Raw genomic sequence first — 22,354 nt, forward strand, 5'->3', positions numbered from 1 at the left:
CTCCAATCCTGAGAGATTTCTTGGCTTTAGCAATACAGTTCGACACGAGGTACGATGCTCTCAGTGCATTCACTTTTGTTACCTCGTATGCTAGCTCTTATTATTATTATTATTATTATTATTATTATTATTATTATGCAGAATGGACCATAAAAAAGCTGTCCAAAGACGTCGCCGCCTGCAGCACACAGCCAACAGCAGCTAACGTTACTGTTTACGTTGACTGACACTGAGCTGCAAACACCCCGGTAAGGGCGTCCAAACACTAGAGGGCAATGTACACCATCTCCACTCGGATTAGTATAGATGTGTCAAGCGGCACAGGCCAGATTGCGGTCGTTAACAAGTTATTTATTATTTCTCTGCGGCTCGGTAGCAAATGCACCACCGACCAGTACCAGTCCCCGGCCTAGTGGTTGGGGATCACTGAATTAGATGATTTAGGGCTGTAAACAGAAGTGATGTCAACATATAATACCTGTCAAGTTGTACGGTTTCGGCATAATTTGTACAAGTAAGCACTGATTTTTAAATGTGCACGGTGTTCGTTGAAAATCTGTACGTTTTTCGTGCATTACGTTTTTGTTCTCTCCGTTTGGATTTTGTCACCGTTTCGGCAACGAGACAATGTGCGTTACTATTCGTTACTACGTTGGTTGAATGACGCGAGAAAAATCAGACACAGAGAAAGAAGAGCGGGAGTGGGAAAGGGGGAGTTGTGACGCCGTGGGAAAAGCGATACCTGACTGTAGCCGACAGCCTACAAACTACACCCACATAATGCTACGCTAGATATCACATGTATATAAACTAGAAGTGAAAAAATACACTTGCTGGCATTGGTAAACAGCCGCCATCTTAAAGCAGTAGACTTCTCAGAAAGGCTCTGTTGTAGTGAAACTTCCTAGCGAACCTAAGTAACCTTTTATCTAAAATACACCTAAATCGGCAAAATCTTGACTTGAATCTATCTTTAAATGATGAAACAATTTTTAAAACTTTCACATGTCGAAAGTAGACAGAAAGGAACTAATGCAAAAACGGGAGCAATTTTAACAACTTTATTGGTTGATTCACAACATTCAAGGACTTCCAAACATAGCAAAGGTTACTATGTTTTTTTCTTTTTTTAAATTAAAAAAAAAAAAAAAACATGAAAGGTAACACCAGTTACTTTGCAAGTAACTAATTACTCTTACCTTCAGGTAACTGAGTTACTAACTCAATTACTTTTTGGGAGAAGTAATTTGTAACTTTTATTTTTAAAGCAAGATTAACAACACTGGTCATAAAGATGCAGTCTGCTGAATGAAAAGTGACGAAAGCGGATATTTTATTCTGCCAATTTGTTGCCGAACACAATTTGCCTGCAACTATTGCTGATCACTTCTCAAAATTAGCAAAAGAAATGTTCCCTGACTCAAAGATTGCATCGGTAAGTTAATTTGATCAATTTACCTTTTTAATTCATAATTGGACACACTAACAAACTACCTTCAAGTCAAACTGAATCGCAAGCTGAAGTGCCATGAAGTGCAGCCATCAAACGACATGATAGAAATTGCCAAAAGTGCAACATACAATTATAACAAAAGTCACTGTTAAATTTTAGTAATCATGATGTAGCCGAAGATATTGATTGTTCTTTGATTGCACCAGGTTACATCTGACAATATTACCACTAAATTCATATTATTTTAAAAATTGGGTTTTATTTTTGTTTCATATTGCACGCTTTATAAAACCTAGTCACCAATTTGTAAGGGCATACGCCACTATTTGTAATGTATTGCCAATGGCCTTGAGTTGACAGGTATGACATATCCACACATACACACGATTTATATAATACTGGCTTTCCCACCTAATATTGCTGAATTGTGTACACTCCAACCCGCCTAAACGCATCTCCTTTTTACTTGCCCTCCTCTTTCTCCTCGGTTATGAGGCCCCTCACATGGTGTCCACGGGTAAATATAATTAGCTAATGATAGCACAACCATGTTCACACGTAGCATAGGCGGGTAACAATGCATTTCATGTTGTTGTTTGTTCTCCTCTTCTGTCTGCCACCTTCCTTTCTGTCCCCCCATAACCTGTTCTCGTGCACTGATTTCTCCTCATGAATAAAACACGATTAACAAACACAATGGGGAAATATAAAAGTCCCATGTGATACATTAAAACTGTTCAGACCATAAGCACACTCAGATTCCTATTCTTCGTATCTGAGCAGCTGATTAGGAGAGTGCGAGAGAATTTTATTCATGCTTAAAACACAAGCATTATACATTATATTTTGTATGCTTTTATTATGCTTGCATGAGAACATTGTAGCATAGAACGTCAGTTATATTAATCTGCTTGAGTGTGCCTTCCCATGGCCTTGACGATTGTAGACTGTATCACAATATGCCCAAATATGGACTGTTATGCTCTTATTTTCCAATATGCCCTGAATGAATACAATGAGCGACTGTGGCTTATCAGACTAAGCTTATCTTCGTTCTAGCCTGGACCAGTGCTCAAGGTCTCGGCTCAAAGATGTTTTTGTATGGAAAAATACCCAGGTTTGTGAGATGATGAGTTTCGTTTCTTAGTAAGTTTAGTTTCACTGTAGGCTTCGGCGCCGCCCTTTCAACAGTATAAATGTCCAGCCTCTATTGTACTTCTTTGTACTTTCTGGGTGATCACAGCTCCTGGCTGAATCATATCATTTTGAACCCGAGAGCTCTTGTTCATAAAGCCTTCGAAGCAATGCAATCCATAGTTGGGGTTGTATTCATTTCTCTAATCGAGCTATCGAGGTAACACTTGTCTTGGAGTTCAAATTTGAGCTTCCGTGAGAGGTAAAAAAAAAATGGAAGTGACGGGCCTTCCTTAAACCCATAAGTTGCTATTTTGTGAAACGCCGCCACTTTAATTTCCACCTAACTTCCAAGAACTTCTCTTTGTCACTGTACTTTTGATTTCAGTGACTATGTTTTTGGAAGCTTTGGGAACTTTAATGGTAAATTACAAATAAGGATTGTTACTTGATGCGAAAGCACTGTCTGTTATTGTACTTTGTGTTGAGTTAATTATCGAGGGTTGATTGAATATTTGCTTGATTGATTGAATATTTGCTTGTGCTCATACATACATAATACATATTGCCATATTTTTTCTTATTGATATAACCAGTAAATGATTTTTGCTTGCTATACTAGGTTGTAGTAAAATGTTTAAGTGTTACAAAGAGTAAAGAGGGTCGGGATGACAACTGCCTTGCTTCATGGCCGCATCATTACCTAACTAGACCTTCCGGGACATCTTTAGCACCTGACGTCTAGACTTTCGTTTAGAATTTCGAGGACATCTTCCATTCGAGGACATCTTCCATGGCCGCAGCGTTGCATAACTGAAGTGTCTGGGTCATTCGGACCACTTTATCTAAGTGCCTTTGCTTACACACGTGTATTTAGTTAGTTCCACCTACATGCTCACACATAGCCAATCAAAATCACATGGGTGTCTCCAGCTTGCTTTCCCCCTCCCTTTAGGGCGGCACTCTTCTGTGTTAGGACAAACCCCTAATAAAAAGAGCAAGGAGTTTTTTTTTCCTTAGATCAATTTTGGTGACTATACAGCGTAATCCAGCATTTCTCTGTCTAGTCCTCCTTGCTCTCCTTGGCCAAGAAAACTGAGTGTCTTCTCTCCTTATTTTTGGGTAATTTTACAAATGTCTACCTAAGGGTCTATTTTTTAACTTGACACTTTGCGAAGGCACTTTTGTTTCTTGATATTTTGTGTTTTTGGGACCAAACTTGTTCATTATGTAGTCTAATTTTCCTTACCAACGTTCATGCGCTGGGCGAGCGTATTGATATGCTCGTGGTTTTGATGGTAGAGAGTCTTGTAACCATTGATGAAAGACAGGTATGATTTTGGGGTGACATGAGTTCTCCTCCTGAATCTGTAAAATACAAAAAAATGCATGGTTTCAACATTCCAAGGCCCCACTAACAGAAAAAAAAAAACCTGATGTTTAAAGGTATCAAAATGGTTGTCACCGTTCAAAGTAGGTTTCGCACGTCTCGGACACTTTACGGTGGTACACGCCCATGGTGGTCACCATGGAGGCTTTCACCTCTGGAGAGCAAACCACAGGAAACTCTGAGAGGAAATGATGAGCCACCGCTACCAAAGCCTCCTCGGGCCACGGAGCGAACCAATCCATTGTGCAGCCAGATATCAAGCCTGGGAATTTAAGGGACCTGGAGCGAAACTTTGGTCCCACCTGTTCATATTATCAACAAACAGATAGCATGGTTATTATGAATGAGATAACTGGACTCGAGTTGGCTTGAGTTGACTTGAGTCGCCAATTTGATGACTCGAAACTCAACTTGGAATTGAAGAAACAAAACGCAGACTCGGAGTTGACTCGCTTGAGCTAGCAGGGTCCGAGACTCGAGGCTCTGCTCGACTTGTGAGGCAATAACCCACGACTCGACCTGACTCGCGAGACAGTGACCAGAGACTCGAAAAACTTGGATCGTAAACTGGTTCCCACATACCAGTGATCCACTTTGTCGCCTTGGCCGCTCTCGCCACGCCCTCACGGAACATCATGGTAATCAAAAATCTATCAAATTCCCTCAAGACTATACTATACTGAGTATACTTTTTTTTACATTGACAGTAAGGTTTCTCTCATAGATAAACCTGAGTGCTATGTGGGTTGGCTGGGGAACAATGGTGAAGGCCTTGACTAACCTGTGACTCGACACAACAAACTTTTGACTTGACACGACTCGTCTTTAGAACCTTTGACTTGTCATTACTCGTCTTTACAACCTGACTCGGCTCGACTCAACATGACCTCGAGACTCGACTCGATATAACCTTATGACTCAACTCAACTTGACTCAACATAACCTCGTGACTCGACTTGACTTGCCCACAACAGGTAAGACTATGGACTTGTGACTCAGATCATAATGACTCGTGCAATTGTTTCTTATGAATACATCTATTTTTCTTGGTATTGCTTTTGCCAATCAAATTCTCATACCTAGGTATTATTTACTAATCATGTCCTCATCTTGAAGGTTTTTTCATATACAGAGATCCCTCGCTACTTCGCGGTTCAAACTTCGCGCCCTCAGTCCATCGCAGATTATTTTTCAATTAATAAATAAATAAATACAGATGAGGCGGCACGGTGGCTGAGTGGTTAGCACGTCTGCCTCACAGTTGTGAGATCAAGGGTTCAATCCCGGGCTTCGGCCTTCCTGTGTGGAGTTTGCATGTTCTCCCCGTGCCTGCGTGGGTTTCCTCCGGGAACTCCGGTTTCCTCCCACATCCCAAAAACATGCATGGTAGGCTGATTGAACACTCTAAATTGTCCGTAGGTATGAGTGTGTGCGTGAATGGTTGTATGTCTCCTTGTGCCCTGCGATTGGCTGGCAACCAGTTCAGGGTGTCCCCTGCCTACTGCCCGTAGTTAGCTGGGATAGGCTCCAGCACCTCCGCGACCCTCGTGAGGAAAAGCGGCATGGAAAATGAATGAATGAATGAATAAATACAGATGAGCCGTCCCGAGCCGATCACGTTGTCTCACTCTTCATCCTGCTGCTCTTTGTTGGTCAGGCAGTGCACTGGAGCTGCTTGTTAAAGTTAACGATGATTGACAGACATTTAATGTTTGATCTTGCCATAGATGCTTGGAAGCCAAAGCTTCAACATGCAGCATGCGCCAATCATCGTTTACCTTGTTAAACAGTTGCTGTAGCAACTCATTGTGTGTTACTGAGCAGCTTGAGCGGTCTCAGAGTATATACAGTTGTGGTCAAAAGTTTACATACACTTGTGAAGAACATAATGTCATGGCTCTCTTGAGTTTCCAGTTATTTCTACAACTCTGATTTTTCTCTGATAGAGTGATTGGAACAGATACTTCTTTGTCACAAAAAACATTCATGAAGTTTGGTTCTTTTATGACTTTATTATGGGCGAACAGAAAAAAGTGATCAAATATGCTGTGTCAAAAATATACATACAGCAGCGCTAATATTTGGTAACATGTCCCTTGGCCATTTTCACTTCAATTAGGCGCTTTTGGTAGCCATCCACAAGCTTCTGGCAAGCTTCTGGTTGAATCTTTGACCACTCCTCTTGACACAATTGGTGCAGTTCAGTTAAATTTGATGGCTTCCTGACATGGACTTGTTTCTTCAGCATTGTCCACAAGTTCTCAATGGGGTTTAAGTCAGGACTTTGGGAAGGCCCTTCGAAAACCTTAATTCTAGCCTGATTTAGCCATTCCATTACCACTTTTGATGTGTGTTTGGGGTCATCGTCCTGTTGGAACACCCAACTGCACCCAAGACCCAATCTTCAGGCTAATGACGTTATGTTATTTTGAAGAATTTGAAGGTAATCCTCCTTCTTCATTATCCCATTTACTCTCTGTAAAGCACCAGTTCCATTGGCAGCCAAACAGCCCCACAGCATAATACTACCACCACCGTGCTTGACGGTAGGCATGGTGTACTTGGGGTTAAAGGCCTCACCTTTTCTCCTCCAAACATATTGCTGGGCATTGTGGCCAAACAGCTCGATTTTTGTTTCGTCTGACCACAGAACTTTCCTCCAGAAGGTCTTATCTTTGTACATGTGATCAGCAGCAAACTTCAGTCGAGCCTTGAGGTGCCGTTTTTGGAGCAAGGGCTTCCTTCTTGCACGGCAGCCTCTCAGTCCATGGAGATGCAAAACACGCTTGACTGTGGACACTGACACCTGTGTTCCAGCAGCTTCTAATTCTTGGCAGATCTGCTTTTGGTGATTCTCGGTTGAATCTTTACCCTCCTGACCAATTTTCTCTCAGCAGCAGGTGATAGCTTGCGTTTTCTTCCTGATCGTGGCAGTGACAAAACAGTGCCATGCACTTTATACTTACAAACAATTGTTCGCACTGTTGCTCTTGGGACCTGCAGCTGCTTTGAAATGGCTCCAAGTGACTTTCCTGACTTGTTCAAGTTAATGATTCGCTTTTTCAGATCCATGTATGTATATTTTTGACCAGCAGATTTGATCACTTTTTCTGTTAACCCATAATAAAGTCATAAAAGAACCAAACTTCATGAATGTTTTTTGTGACAAAGAAGTATCTGTTCCAATCACTCTATCAGAGAAAAATCAGAGTTGTAGAAATAACTGGAAACTCAAGAGAGCCATGACATTATGTTCTTCACAAGTGTATGTAAACTTTTGACCACAACTGTATATATGTATAAACATACATGTTGGCCTGTTTAAAAACATGCTGTCTGAATGAGAAGAAATTTGAAAGGACATTCACTTAAGTTTTAGCTTTCTAGCTTAGGTATATCGATTAGGAAGCTGAAAAAAAGAAAGATTTTTTTAATTCCAAAGGGTTCGGTTAATGCGCGTGTGAAACTCATGGGTACCTTTAGGAAGGTTAAGAATCACTGGCTTATACACAGTGGGGCAAATAAGTACTTAGTCAACCACTAATTGTGCAAGTTCTCCTACTTGAAAATATTAGAGAGGCCTGTAATTGTCAACATGGGTAAACCTCAACCATGAGAGACAGAATGTGGAAAAAAAGACCAAAAATCACATTGTTTGATTTTTAAAGAATTTATTTGCAAATCATGGTGGAAAATAAGTATTTGGTCAATACCAAAAGTTCATCTCAATACTTTGTTATGTACCCTTTGTTGGCAATAACGGAGGCCAAGCGTTTTATGTAACTCTTCAAAAGCTTTTCACACACTGTTGCTGGTATTTTGGCCCATTCCTCCATGCAGATCTCCTCTCGAGCAGTGATGTTTTGGGGCTGTTGTCGGGCAACACGGACTTTCAACTCCCTCCACAGATTTTCTATGGAGTTGAGATCTGGAAACTGGCTAGGCCACTCCAGGACCTTGAAATGCTTCGCACGAAGCCACTCCTTTGTTGCCCTGGCTGTGTGTTTGGGATCATTGTCATGCTGAAAGACCCGGCCACGTCTCATCTTCAATACCCTTGCTGATGGAAGGAGATTTTCACTCAAAATCTCTCGATACACGGCCCCATTCATTCTTTCCTTTACACAGATCAGTCGTCCGGGTCCCTTTGCAGAAAAACAGCCCCAAAGCATGATGTTTCCACCACCATGCTTCACAGTGGGTATGGTGCAATCCAGTATTCTTTCTCCTCCAAACAGGAGAACCTGTGTTTCTACCAAGAAGTTCTATTTTGGTTTCATCTGACCATAACACATTCTCCCAGTCCTCTCCTGGATCATCCAAATACTCTCTAGCGAACCGCAGACGGGCCTGGACGTGTACTTTCTTCAGCAGAGGGACACGTCTGGCAGTGCAGCATTTGAGTCCCTGGCGGCGCATTGTGTTGCTGATAGTAGACTTTGTTACTGTGGTCCCAGCTATCTGGAGGTCATTCACTAGGTCCCCCCGTGTGGTTCTGGGATTTTTGCTCACCGTTCTTGTTATCATTTTGACACCACGGGGTGAGGAGGGAGTTCAAAGTCAGTGTTGCCCAACGACAGCCCCAAAATATCACTGCTCTAGAGGAGAGCTGCATGGAGGAATGGGCCAAAATACCAGCAACAGTGTGTGAAAAGCTTGTCAAGAGTTACAGAAAACATTTGGCCTCCGTTACTGCCAACAAAGGGTACATAACAAAGTATTGAGATGAACTTTTGGTATTGACCAAATACTTATTTTCCACCATGATTTGCAAATAAATTCTTTAAAAATCGAAGAAAAAAAAAATGTCCACATTCTGTCTCTCATGGTTGATGTTTACACATGTTGACAATTACAGTCCTCTCTAATATTTTAGTAGTTGACTAAATACGAACACACACATACAAGTTTTTTTTAATTTATTTATACTTTGGAAAAAAAGTGGGAAAAATGACTTATCTAATCTCTTTCCAATGCTAAATCTATATAAATCCGTTGATCACAAAAAAAAAAAAAAAACATTTTTTTAGAGGGGCTACTTCCCGTTTTTTCACTTATCGCGGTGGGTTCTGGTCCCCATTAACCGCGAAAAACTTTTTTTTTTTTTTTTTTAACATTCTACTTACCGGCGAGAAGCACAAGACAACGTGCAGATTTTTTCGAGCCCGTGTAATGAAGTACTCGTAAAGGTTATCAAAGGTCGGCGGAATGCGAGGAAATTCCTTTTTCATGACCGGGATTAGATTTTGGGTGATCTCTTGGATCTCATCCTTTGCAAAAAGATTTGAAACCTGCACAAAGATGTTTTTTTTTATATTTGAGGTGATGGAAGATCAACCAGGATGTCACAGTTAGTATATATTTTCCCCAAAAAAGGTTATTACCTCTCCAGATGATAGGACATTGTTGAGGTATTCCAGGAAGGCCTCTTGTTTAATTTCATTGTCAGTAAATAGGAAAGTGATGCCGCGGCCTTCAGCCCCACTTGATTTGTACAGCTTTTTCAGATCTTCCATGAAATTGGATATATTGTAAGATCTAAGGGGAGGGACAAAGTGTCACATATGTTATTCATAATGAAGAAACTGAATAACAATGCATGTCTGCGCTTTGAGTAAGTGGGAGGTATTTATTTTGGAATACTGTACACCTACAATGAATCGTAAACGAATTTACAGCTGCTAAGTTATTTTCCTTGCTTCTTACTTAGTTAGTGTGATCTGGCTAACTTCATATCCAGCTATGTATGAGGCAAGACGAGTCAAACTCTGCTTCCCGGATCCTCCCACGCCCACGAGGAGGGCATTGCCAACTTCTGTGCGAATAATTCGTGAAATCTATCAGAGGAAGAAAAGTCAGCAAATAAATACACAGTATGTCCCCAAAAGGAAGCATCATGTAAGAAAACAGCGGTGAGGAGTAACCAATTAATTATTCTTTGTTAACTACAGTTGTGGTCAAAAGTTTACATACACTTGTGAAGAACATAATGTCATGGCTCTCTTGAGTTTCCAGTTATTTCTACAACTCTGATTTTTCTCTGATAGAGTGATTGGAACAGATACTTCTTTGTCACAAAAAACATTCATGAAGTTTGGTTCTTTTATGACTTTATTATGGGTCAACAGAAAAAAGTGATCAAATCTGCTGGGTCAAAAATATACATACAGCAGCGCTAATATTTGGTAACATGTCCCTTGGCCATTTTCACTTCATTTAGGCGCTTTTGGTAGCCATCCACAAGCTTCTGGCAAGCTTCTGGTTGTACCCAACTGCACCCAAGACCCAATCTTCGGGCTGATGACGTTAGGTTATCTTGAAGAATTTGAAGGTAATCCTCCTTCTTCATTATCCCATTTACTCTCTGTAAAGCACCAGTTCCATTGGCAGCCAAACAGCCCCACAGCATAATACTACCACCACCGTGCTTGACGGTAGGCATGGTGTACTTGGGGTTAAAGGCCTCACCTTTTCTCCTCCAAACATATTGCTGGGCATTGTGGCCAAACAGCTCGATTTTTGTTTCGTCTGACCACAGAACTTTCCTCCACAAGGTCTTATCTTTGTCCATGTGATCAGCAGCAAACTTCAGTCGAGCCTTAAGGTGCCGCTTTTGGAGCAAGGGCTTCCTTCTTGCACGGCAGCCTCTCAGTCCATGGAGATGCAAAACATGCTTGACTGTGGACACTGACACCTGTGTTCCAGCAGCTTCTAATTCTTGGCAGATCTGCTTTTTGGTGATTCTCGGTTGAATCTTCACCCTCCTGACCAATTTTCTCTCAGCAGCAGGTGATAGCTTGCGTTTTCTTCCTGATCGTGGCAGTGACAAAACAGTGCCATGCACTTTATACTTACAAACAATTGTTTGCACTGTTGCTCTTGGGACCTGCAGCTGCTTTGAAATGGCTCCAAGTGACTTTCCTGACTTGTTCAAGTCAATGATTCGCTTTTTCAGATCCATGTATGTATATTTTTGACCCAGCAGATGTGATCACTTTTTCTGTTAACCCATAATAAAGTCATAAAAGAACCAAACTTCATGAATGTTTTTTGTGACAAAGAAGTATCTGTTCCAATCACTCTATCGGAGAAAAATCACAGTTGTAGAAATAACTGAAAACTCAAGAAAGCCATGACATTATGTTCTTCCCAAGTGTATGTAAACTTTTGACCACAACTGTATAGTTTTTGGCATCTATATTTGATTTATCTATTTTTCAAACAACGCTTGCTGTTAGTCCCTACAATTTAACACAGATTACTTCAATTTCTACTCTTTAATTTCCAAAAAATAAACTTGCATTTTTTTTTTTTTTTTTACAGTGGGGCAAATAAATATTTAGTCAACCACCAATTGTTGTGGGTTCGATTCTCCACCCTGGTGAACTCGCCTAAGTATCCTTGAGCAAGATACTGAACCCCGCATTGCTCCTGGTGCTGCGTCACCAGTAGGTAGATGGCGAGATAGTGTAAAGCGCTTTGAGCTCCTTGGAAGGTGGAAAAGCGCTATATAAGTATAACACCAATTGTGCAAGTTCTCCTACTGGAAAAGATCAGAGAGGCCTGTAATTGTCAACACGGGTAAACCTCAACCATGAGAGACAGAATGTGGGAAACAAACTGAAAATCTCATTGTTTGATTTTTAAAGATTTTATTTGCAAATCCTGGTGGAAAACAAGTATTTGGTCACCTACAAACAAGCAAGAATTCTGGCTGTCAAAGAGGTCTAACTTCTTCTAACGAGGTCTAACGAGGCTCCACTTGTTATCTGTATTAATGGCACCTGTTTTAACTCATTATCGGTATAAAAGACACCTGTCTACAACCTCAGTCAGTCCCACTCCAAACTCCACTATGGCCAAGACCAAAGAGCTGTCGAAGGACAAAATTGTAGACCTGCACCAAGCTGGGAAGACAATCTGCAATAGGTAAAACGCTTGGTGTAAAGAAATCAACTGTGGGAGCAATTATTAGAAAATGGAAGACATACAAGACCACTGATAATCTCCCTTGATCTGGGGCTCCATGCAAGATCTCACCCTGTGGCGTCAAAATAAGAACAACAACAGTGAGCAAAAATCCCAGAACCAACGGGGGGACTTAGTGAATGACCTACAGAGAGCTAGGACCACAGTAACAAAGGCTACTATCAGTAACACAATGCGCCGCCAGGGACTCAAATCCTGCACTGCAAGACGTGTCCCCCTGCTGAAGAAAGTACACGTCCAGGCCCGTCTGCAGTTCGCTAGATAGCATTTGAATGATCCAGAAGAGGACTGGGAGAACGTGTTAAGGTCAGATCAAACCAAATACAACTTTTTGGTAGAAACACAGGTTCTCGTGTTTGGAGGAGAAAGAATACTGAATTGTATCCGAAGAACACCATACCCGCTGGGAAGCATGGGTGTGGAAACATCATGCTTTGGGGCTGTTTTTCTGCAACGGGACCAGGACGACTGATCTGTGTAAAGAATGAATGGGGCCATGTATCGAGAGATTTTGAGTGAAAATCTCCTTCCATCAGCAAGGGCATTCATTGAAGATGAGACGTGGCTGGGTCTTTCAGCATGACAATGATCCCAAACACACAGCCAGGGCAACAAAGGAGTGGCTTCGTAAGAAGCATTTCAAGGTCCTGGAGTGGCCTAGTCAGTCTCCAGATCTCAACCCAATAGAAAATCTGTGGAGGGAGTTGAAAGTCCGTGTTGCTCAACGACAGCCCCAAAACATCACTGCTCTAGAGGAGATCTGCATGGAGGAACGGGCCAAAATACCAGCAACAGTGTGTGAAAAGCTTGTGAAGAGTTACATAAAACGTTTGGCCTCCGTTATTGCCAACAAAGGGTACATAACAAAGTCTTGAGATGATTTTTTGGTATTGACCAAATACTTATCTTCCACCATGATTTGCAAATAATCTTTTTAAAAAATCGAACAATGTGATTTTCTGTTTTTTTTTCCCCACAGTCTGTCTCTCATGGTTGAGGTTTACCCATGTTGACAATTACAGGCCTCTCTAATATTTTCAAGTGCAAGAACTTGCACAATTAGTGGTTCACTAAATACGTATTTGCCCCACTGTAACTACTGGTGATCATTACACCACAAGAAAAAGACCATTTTAATGAATATGACAAATAAGTTACCACACATGCCCTATTTGATAACTCATTTATGATGTCACCTCTAAAAATAATCATTTGCAAATAGGTTATGCCTTGTGCAATCCTTAATCGAGCATTCGCAAATTTTTCAGTTTTAGAGTTTGTTGAGTTATCATTTTAAGTTTTGCATTTTTTTTTTTTGCTAATTTGCAACATTGGTAAAACGATGTCAACACATTGTTTTAATAGTGTATCAAGTTTTTCTTCTCCATGGGAGAACTACAGTACAAGCTTATCTATTGATATCGAGTTTCAGTCAGAGTTGTCCGATATTATTGGGTTACCGATAATATTGGCCGATAAAAGCATTTTAAAACTTGAAATTGCAATTTCTGGAGAAATTACGATGGGGCTTTGCTGTGGTAGATAGATTTAACAGGTCACTTCCTGTTGATTTGGGGACATTTCGGGGACACGTCCTGTTGATATCAGGTCATTTCCTGTTTACTTGGGGACATTTCGGTGACACGTCTTGTTGCATGGCTGTTAATAGCATCGACTTACTTGTGCGCCAATTGAATGTCAATGGGCTGTAATGGTTTTGGTCAAAAATCACATGGACCTATGTTTTCCTGGCATTGAAAATGAATGGGAAATTTGGACATACGTCGCTGTCAGTAGCATCCCATTAGAATTGAATGGGACACTTTTTGGCAAATTTTGGGGGAACCGTAGGTTTTTGACAAATTCTGTGTACAATTTTTATTCCCCTTACTGTCCTGAATTTTTTTATGTGTACATTATGCGATTTGGTTAAAAATTGTACGACTAGATGCATTTTGATTTTTTTTTTTTTTTTTTTTTTAAACCCGCATTTACGGGCAAAAGGAAAATTTGGGGGGGGGGGGTTGAGGGGTCATTTGAAAAACCCTGTGTCGTGGGAAAATTCTGGTTATTTTAATATTTGAACAGTGACGGTCGGTCTAACGGTTTGGGCTGTGTGGTGCGCCGAAAAAACACCATTCAAAAGAAAAGAAAAAAAAAGAGTTTTAATATCTGGGCCTTTACCTTGCAAAGCCTCATCTAATGGTACCAGACAATATCGACAACAGTTTTTCCATTATCGGTTTTGGGCCAATATACATGTACATATATGATATGGCAATGCCTTACTGGCACTTTTCACTTGCACTTGATCCAAAAAACTGATGTTTACACTATTTTGATTTCAACAATAAATATAGCTGTGCAATATAGGCACTTTTTCCATAACTTCTGTTGAAGTTGTTCTCCTATTTTTCACAGATTGTGTATTTGGAAAACCTTGAAGTTCTTACATTTATCATGATTAAAGCATCAGTGGGGCATCACAATACAATTACCAATAACAACCGCATGTATCAGCATCAGTATCAGTTTGATATCTGTATCGGATTTTTTGAGTTGGACAATATCGGGATATCAGTTGGTTAAAGAGTCATTATCGGACAACTCTTGTTTCAGTTGTAGTGAATGATCAAATTTGCTAATGTGAATTGAATATTATATATCTTGAATGTAAAATTCCCTTTAATTTATGAAATAACATTAAAGCTGTTAACAGGTTAACACTTGTTGATGTGTTTCCTTAGTTTGAGTGTTGTAAGTGTGCCAAATATGCCAAAGTTACTGTGTGGTCAATGCAAAAACAGTGCATTGTTAGAGCTACCCTGGTTGGTCTATCACCGCCAGTGGCAGCCAATGAGTTCAGTATTGAATGATTGATCGCAGAAAACATATATATAAAATGGTGTGGAATATGTGTATCTGAGCCACCTCCTCAACTTCCTCTGACCTTGACGAGGTGAGTCATGGCGTCTGTGAAAAACACCAAGTCCATGTGTGCGCCCCTCACTTCATCGTTGTGCTTTGCCTGATAGAACTTTAGCTTGTCCTCAAGGAATTCAAAAGAAGGGATCTAAGGGGAAATAATGTTCAAGTTAAGGACAATTGATTAGAAGACCCAAAAAGGTCTGAAAGGCAAAAGGGTGTGTATATGTGTCTGGGTCGTACGAGTTCGTAAATTTTGGGGGCGTCGAAGCACGCGTTTTCATCCTCCTCGCCGGTCGGCTCGGGGGCCTCTCGCAGGAAGTCGACAAAGTACGGCTCCTTGTGGATTGACGCGGCGAGGTTGGCGTCAACATGCTCTTTGACCACACGGGTTATAGAATTCTCAAACCACTCCTTGTCCTCAGGGCAAATGAACCTAAAAACAAAAGCAATGTGCGATGAGAATTGTGCTCAATTTGATCACAAGCCTAACACGATGCCCATTTTAGGTGTCAAATGGGCTCAGTAGTGGTTAAAACAGCATTGTGAGCGCACCCAGTTTTATCCGTCTACCTGTCAGCTATGACACGCGTGCACTCGCTTTTGAAGAGAGCCACGAGGGTTTTGAAATCGTTGCACTGCTCGGCTTCCACCTTTAGCATTCCTTGCCAGATCCTGGACAAGTCTCTCAAGTTGAAGATGTAGTGGAACTTGGAAGGAGTAGGAAGCATCTTTATCTAATGTAGATATATACAGTACATCAGTACTCGCACCTTAAAAATTCGTGCAGTAATTTTCCAAGTACCACCATAATGGGGAATATTACAACGGATTAATGTATAAGCCAGTGGTTCTTAACCCTGCTAAAGGTACCGAACCCAATGAGTTTCACACGCGCATTAACCAAACCCTTTGGAATTAGATTTTTTTTTTTCTCAAATTCCTAATCAATATATCTAAACTAGAACACTAAAACCAATATGAAAATTATAAAATGTAAAAATATTTTTAAATATATGATGTAGAAAATAAATACATTTTAATTAATGAATAAATGCATAGTTGAATGAACGTTAACAGTAGAAAACACACAGTACGCTTCTCATTTCTAGGTTTTGGACTGGTTTTCTTCTAATTCACATGCTTTATTCCATTTCTTTCAACTGCAAGTCCTGTATCTAATGGGAGGAGAAACTGGTTTGCCATAGGTGACATTAGGAATTTAGATCGACCTGTAAATTTTATGCCATGAAAATAGTATGTGATGCGAGGATGAGACAATAAAATGAGAATCTAGAGATGAAAATGAAAAACAGGAACATTTTAAATCAGTTTTGTTTCACTTTCAAACATGAAAATCAAATGCGAAAGCCAAAATTATTTTTGTTAAATTTGAAATTTGAAGGAATTTGAATTGGAATTCACATAAATATTAGCTTGGCTTAGCTATATCGGTTTTGAATTGGGAAAAAAAAAGTTTTTTTATCCACTTGCAAAAGGTTCGGTGAATGCAAATGTGAAACTAGTGGGTTTCGGTAACAAAGCAAGGTTAGGAACCACTGGTCTATTCTATCTGTTCTATCCTTACAACATATGGGAACACAGACTTCCTGAAGTCATTATCTAATGTAAATAAGGTTGATTAAAAGTTGGTGGGGCCTATTTGAGCATCCTGAAAAGTTGGTAGTGTTATGTCCCTACCATCCCTATGCAAATATACGCCCTTGGAATATATGTTTTATTGTTCAATATTAAGCCTGCTGGGTTGCATTAACCTTGACCGTGCCATTTCTCTCATGTTTACATCTGAAATTATATCAAATTTAATGAAAAACCCTATACAAAATTATCGCCAAATTTGTACACAAAGTTACTTAAAAAAATAAAATAAACATGAATCTTCTAACAAGTCCAATAAACTGTGAAATTGCAACAAATAATATTGCCTTTTGATTTGCTTTTCACATTGGAAAATAAAATCACTCAATTCATTTCACAGTTTCCATTTTTGTTTTCATGTCGAGATTCTCATTCTATCGCATCCTTGCCTCACAAATTATTTTCATAGCGTAAATTGTGACGCAAATGTTGTTTTTTTCACGTCACCGCAATGCTCGTTACCCATAGGTCTGTTGTATTCTTCATACCAAGTGAGAGTCAACCTTCCACTGAGCAAACCAGCTTCTCCTTCCATCGGATAGAGGACTAGCAGATGAAAGAACTTGAATAAAGCCTGTATATTGTGGACTAACCAGCCCAAAACCTGGTCTAAAATACCAATTTGCCTGGATTTAGTCAGCGTCCAATAATAGAGCCCTGCGTGTGTTAACCTTCACGTTTTGTGAAGGTTGTGATTTATCTATACGGTAAGTAAATGTCTCATTAACTGAACTATAGGGAAATTGACAATTGTGTTTAAGCAAAGATTTAATACAAATCAACCGATAAAAGTTAAATACAACTGAACTGTATTAAGCCACATCAACCTTATACCAGAATGAAAAATATTGATTGCCATGTAGGTCGATTCTGTTGATGCCAATGTACTTCAGTTCCATTGACGCATATATAAATCGATGCCAGCGACGGCCATGTACATCAAATTATCAACAAGTGACCTTATATCAACAGAAGGTGACCTGATAACAATAGGAAGTGACCCGAAATCAACAAGTAGTGACTCCAAAACACCCCAAAATCAATTGGCCGTGTCTTAGGTCTTTACCTACCATTGAAAAGCTCCCATCGCAATTTCTCCAGCAATTGCAGTTTCTAGTACACTGAAAATCATTGTAGTACTTCACTTTATTTTATTTCGCCAATAACAGCAATTCCCCAAGAACCTACCTTGGTCCATTGCCATAAAATCCTGCCAGCTGATACAAGCTTCTTCACCATGGATGTTATGTCTGGCTTGAACTTCCTACACTCATGAAAATAACCGCAGCCAATCACACCTGCAAGTCACAGCAAACATGGCACCTTGTAAAAGTTATTGTCATTTGAAAAGCAGCTTTTTGAAGACCAGTTTTTCAAGACCAATTGTTACCAAAGATCTTGTCAATAGAGGTATTGGAAGGCAGGGTGCAGTTGAAGACAGTAAACTGCCTCTTCAGCCTCTGCGGGATGTCGTTTCGCCCGCCACCGGGGTGGATCATGGCGCCCAGCATTTGGACGTCCACGATGGTGATGAAGTCACCTGGTTTGTCCAGATTGTACATGCCAGTCATTTCCATCATTTGCCGGACTATCTCGTTGGTTATCTGGGAGATGTTCACACACTCGATTTAGTCTTCGAATTTATACTACAGTGATCCCTTGTTTTTCCCGGTTAATGGAGACCAAAACCCGCCGCGATAAGTGAAAAACCGTGATTTGTGCGTGTTTAATATATTTATTCGGATTTAGCATCGGAAAGAATACATATATGTTATTTCACTTCTCCCCTCCCCAAAGTATAATTATTATTTTTTTTTTATGTATATTTATTTTAACAAATGGTTTTTAAGCACTTCAAAGATAATAATTATAATAAGTTTTAAACATGTTACTGTCCCAAATTATTTTTAAACAAGAATAAAGTAGAAAAATGCTTGTCTTTATTAAATGTTTCATTGAGTGAGCCCACTCAAATCCGCTCACGCTGCTCACTTACACAAAATGAGTTGCCATAGCAACTGTTTAACAAGCTAAACAATGATTGACGCATGTGGTGCTTTGAAATTTCGACTTCCAAGCATCTCTGGCACTATCAAACCTTAACGTCTGTCAATCATCGTTACCTTTAATAAGCAACTCCAGTGCACTGCCAGACAAAGAAAAGCAGCAGGAGGGAGCGGGAGACTACATAATCGGATCGGGACAGCTCATTTGTATTATTATTTAATTCGAAAAAAAAAATCTGCGATGGACTGAGGGCGAGAAGTTTGAAGCGCGAAGTAGCGAGGGATCACTGTATAATGGAATACATAAATGCTTGTGTTTGAAATGACACTCCAAAGTGTCAAAAAACCCTGCGCAAAACAAAAAGGGACTCACTATCTGCATTACTTTCCAAGTAAAAAATGACTTATCCTTTAGGCAAATTTTTGGTTAAAGTACATTTTCACATAAAAATTTGCATTTTTTTCTAGAAATGAAACTAAAACGTAACATTGGGTTAAAGGACATTACAATCCAACCCTGCACATTTGTGGTTCAGCAGTCAGGGATTTCTTTGCATCTCTTTAAAAGACCCGCATTTGGTTTATCTGAAAGTGTAATTAAGCGACACATGCCACCAAAGCCTTTATACAGAGGTGACTGGAGTAGCCAAACATGGAACTTCCGTATTATACAGTCCCTGACAAAAGTCTTGTCTCTTATCCATTTTGTAGAAACAATTGCTAATAACCTGACTTTTAATTATTCACTTGGTTTCAAAAATGGCTCAAATGAAAGCTAAGACCCTCCCAAATGATGTTGAATGTACAAAAAATATATTTGTTTCACTGAAAAAAGATTTATCATTTAATGAAAACATAAAGGTCAAATTTTGGCAAGACAAAAAGTTTTGTCACCCACAGAAAGTAGTGTGAAAACTGAACAAAAAATGTACTTCAAATACAAAAACATGTTACATAACATAAGCAAATTAAGTAGTGGTGCTGAGATCCAAATTTAATATTTTGTATGACTTGCATGGGCTTCGGCAAGGATTCATACAATTTATTGATGAAGTCATCAGGAACATCAAAGAAAGCAGTCTTGCATGCCTCCCAGAGTTCATCAACATTCTTGGGTTTCGTCTTCCATGCTTCCTCTTTCATCCTACCCCAGACATGCTCGATGATGTTCATGTCTGGTGACTGGGCTGGCCAGTCCTGGGGGATCTTCATCTTCTTTGCCTTGAGGAACTTGAGCTAGAGATTGAAGTATGCGATGGAGCACCATCCTGCTGCAGAATTTGTCCCTTTTTACGGATAGGAATGTAAGAGGCAGCTAAGATTTGTTGATATTTCAGACTATTTATGTTGCCTTCCACCCTAAAAAATCTCTCACACACCCCCATACAGGATGCAACACCAGACCATGATTTTGCCACCACACTTAGCTTTCATACGACCCATTTCTGAAACCCAATTGAAAAATTAAGAGTCAGGTTATTAGTAGGGCTGTCAAATGATTAAAAATTTTTATCGAGTTAATTACAGCTTAAAAGTTAATTGTAATTAATCGCAATTCAAACCACCAATAAAATATGCCATATATTTCTGTAAATTATTGTTGGAATGGAAAGATAAGACACAAGACGGATATATACATTCAACATACAGTACATAAGTACTGTATTTGTTTATTATAACAATAAATCAACAGGATGGCATTAACATTATTAACATTCTCTTAAAGCGATCCATGGATAGAAAGACTTGTAGTTCTTAAAAGATAAATGTTAGTACAAGTTATAGAATTTTTATATTAAAACCCATCTTCATGTTATAAAATTTGTAAAATTTTCAATCAAAATAATAAACTCGTAGCCATTGTTGATGTCAATAATTACACCATGCTCACTCATGGTACTAACCCATAAAATCAGTTCGACCCAAACGCCAGCAGAGGGCGCCAAACACCACAAAACAAGTAACAAGTGGACATTACACTTTACTGTCATTTTAGTCTGTTTGAGCTGGGCATGTGTGTTAATTACGTCAAATATTTTAACGTGATTAATTTAAAAAATTAATTAATTACCGCCCGTTAACGCGATAATTTTGACAGCCCTAGTTATTAGCAATTTTTTCTACAAAATGGATAAGCGACAAGACTTGTCAAGGACTGTACTATACCTTACTACACGACAATATTAGGCCAAAAATACACCAAAATCATTTAATTCTGACTGGAAAAATATAGATAGGAAACATCAGTGCCCTCTAGTGGATAAACATATTTTCTACCATGAAATTTAAACAATCATATCTCCGCTTTTACCTGTTCTATAGGTGCAAAATAAAAACTGGGATAGAGTTTGAAATCTGTACTTTCGAGTAATGTTGATGGGAGTGTTCTATGTAAAAGTGTATTTTTTACAGTACTTTAAAAATGCCATGTGTTCAATCACGCGACTGCAAGCTTGAAAACACACCTCCTTAAAACTAGTTGAATTCACTTGTTTTCAGTGAAAATATACGGGAAATGAGTGTATTATCTGCCAGTGCTTCAAGTAAATTTTACTCACTTAGATTTCTTGAAAGAAGGAAAATAGCCAGCTGAAAATAAGCTTACCAGAATTATTTTAAACAATAAATTAGTACATTTAATCTTGAAAAAAGCTTGTTTGTCAGAAATGTTCTTAATTCAAGAATGGATAATGTTCAGAACATTATTTGAAGCAAGTTTTTTCTTGATTTAGGTGAAAAATTACCCACTTTTAAATGTGTGGGTTTAATAAGAACAAATAGTAATATTTACTTAAAGTTACTTAAGTGGTTCACATCCTATTTACATGATAGGGATTTCTTTGTGTCAATCGGAAACCATCAGTCAGAACGAACCAAATTCACGTGTGGAGTCCCTCAAGGGTCAATTCTTGGACCACTCTTATTTAACATCTATATGCTTCCGTTAGCTCAGATAATGGAACAGTATGACATCTCCTATCACGCCTATGCAGATGACACACAACTGTACATTTCGGTGTCCCCACATGATTATAGTCCCTTAGTCACCCTGAGCAAATGCATTCATCAAATCAATGAATGGATGTGCCAGAATTTTCTCCAGTTAAATGTGCAGAAGACAGAGGTGATCATTTTTGGGCCAAAAAAGGAAAGGTCAAAGATAAGCAGCCAACTTAGCACAATGTCACTTACAGCTACAAATCAAGTCAGAAACCTTGGCGCAATTATTGACTCAGACCTAAAATTTGATAGCCATTTAAAGTCCGTCACTAAATCCGCTTATTACCACCTAAAAAATATAACCAGAATTAAGGGGCTTCTGACTCAACAAGACATGGAAAAACTTATGCATGCATTCATTTTCAGCAGATTGGACTATTGCAACAGTATATTTACAGGTCTTGATAAAAAATCAGTCAGGAAGTTGCAGCTGGTACAGAATGCTGCAGCCAGAGTCCTCACAAATACAAGGAAGCTGGACCACATTACACCAGTTTTGAAATCGCTACACTGGCTTCCAGTGAGTCAAAGGATAGACTATAAAATACTACTGCTCGTCTACAAAACACTTAATGGCCTTGGACCAAAATACATGCTTGACTTGTTAGAGTCCTGTGAGACATCTAGACCCCTAAGGTCGTCTGGAACCGGTCTTCTGCATGTTCCAAGAACAAGAACCTAGCAGGGTGAGGCAGCATTTAGTTATTATGCTCCTCACCTCTGGAACAAGTTACCCGAACGTCTGAAGTATGCTCAAACTGTTAGCTCTTTTAAATCAGGGCTAAAAACGCTTTTGTT

The 22,354-nt window shown here is 39.5% G+C and overlaps 1 protein-coding gene across 4 annotated transcripts in view; it reads right to left on the minus strand.

Moving 5' to 3' along the window:
• The window catches only part of LOC130929877 (dynein axonemal heavy chain 8-like), a 156,568-nt gene that overhangs the window by 42,574 nt on the left and 91,640 nt on the right, over positions 1–22,354 (minus strand). For 3 of the 4 annotated variants that reach the window (XM_057857488.1, XM_057857487.1, XM_057857490.1), the window contains 10 exons: positions 17,941–18,154; positions 17,739–17,848; positions 15,465–15,628; positions 15,135–15,327; positions 14,917–15,039; positions 9,684–9,814; positions 9,362–9,515; positions 9,104–9,268; positions 4,053–4,279; positions 3,837–3,955 (listed from right to left, as the gene is read on the minus strand). In XM_057857488.1, coding sequence (XP_057713471.1) covers positions 3,837–3,955; positions 4,053–4,279; positions 9,104–9,268; positions 9,362–9,515; positions 9,684–9,814; positions 14,917–15,039; positions 15,135–15,327; positions 15,465–15,628; positions 17,739–17,848; positions 17,941–18,154 — 1,600 coding nt within the window. The remainder of the gene's footprint in view (positions 1–3,836; positions 3,956–4,052; positions 4,280–9,103; positions 9,269–9,361; positions 9,516–9,683; positions 9,815–14,916; positions 15,040–15,134; positions 15,328–15,464; positions 15,629–17,738; positions 17,849–17,940; positions 18,155–22,354) is intronic. The other variant, XM_057857489.1, reaches the window with a different exon arrangement.

The sequence above is a fragment of the Corythoichthys intestinalis genome, chromosome 14, assembly GCF_030265065.1.
Source record: "Corythoichthys intestinalis isolate RoL2023-P3 chromosome 14, ASM3026506v1, whole genome shotgun sequence".
Lineage (NCBI taxonomy): Eukaryota > Metazoa > Chordata > Actinopteri > Syngnathiformes > Syngnathidae > Corythoichthys > Corythoichthys intestinalis.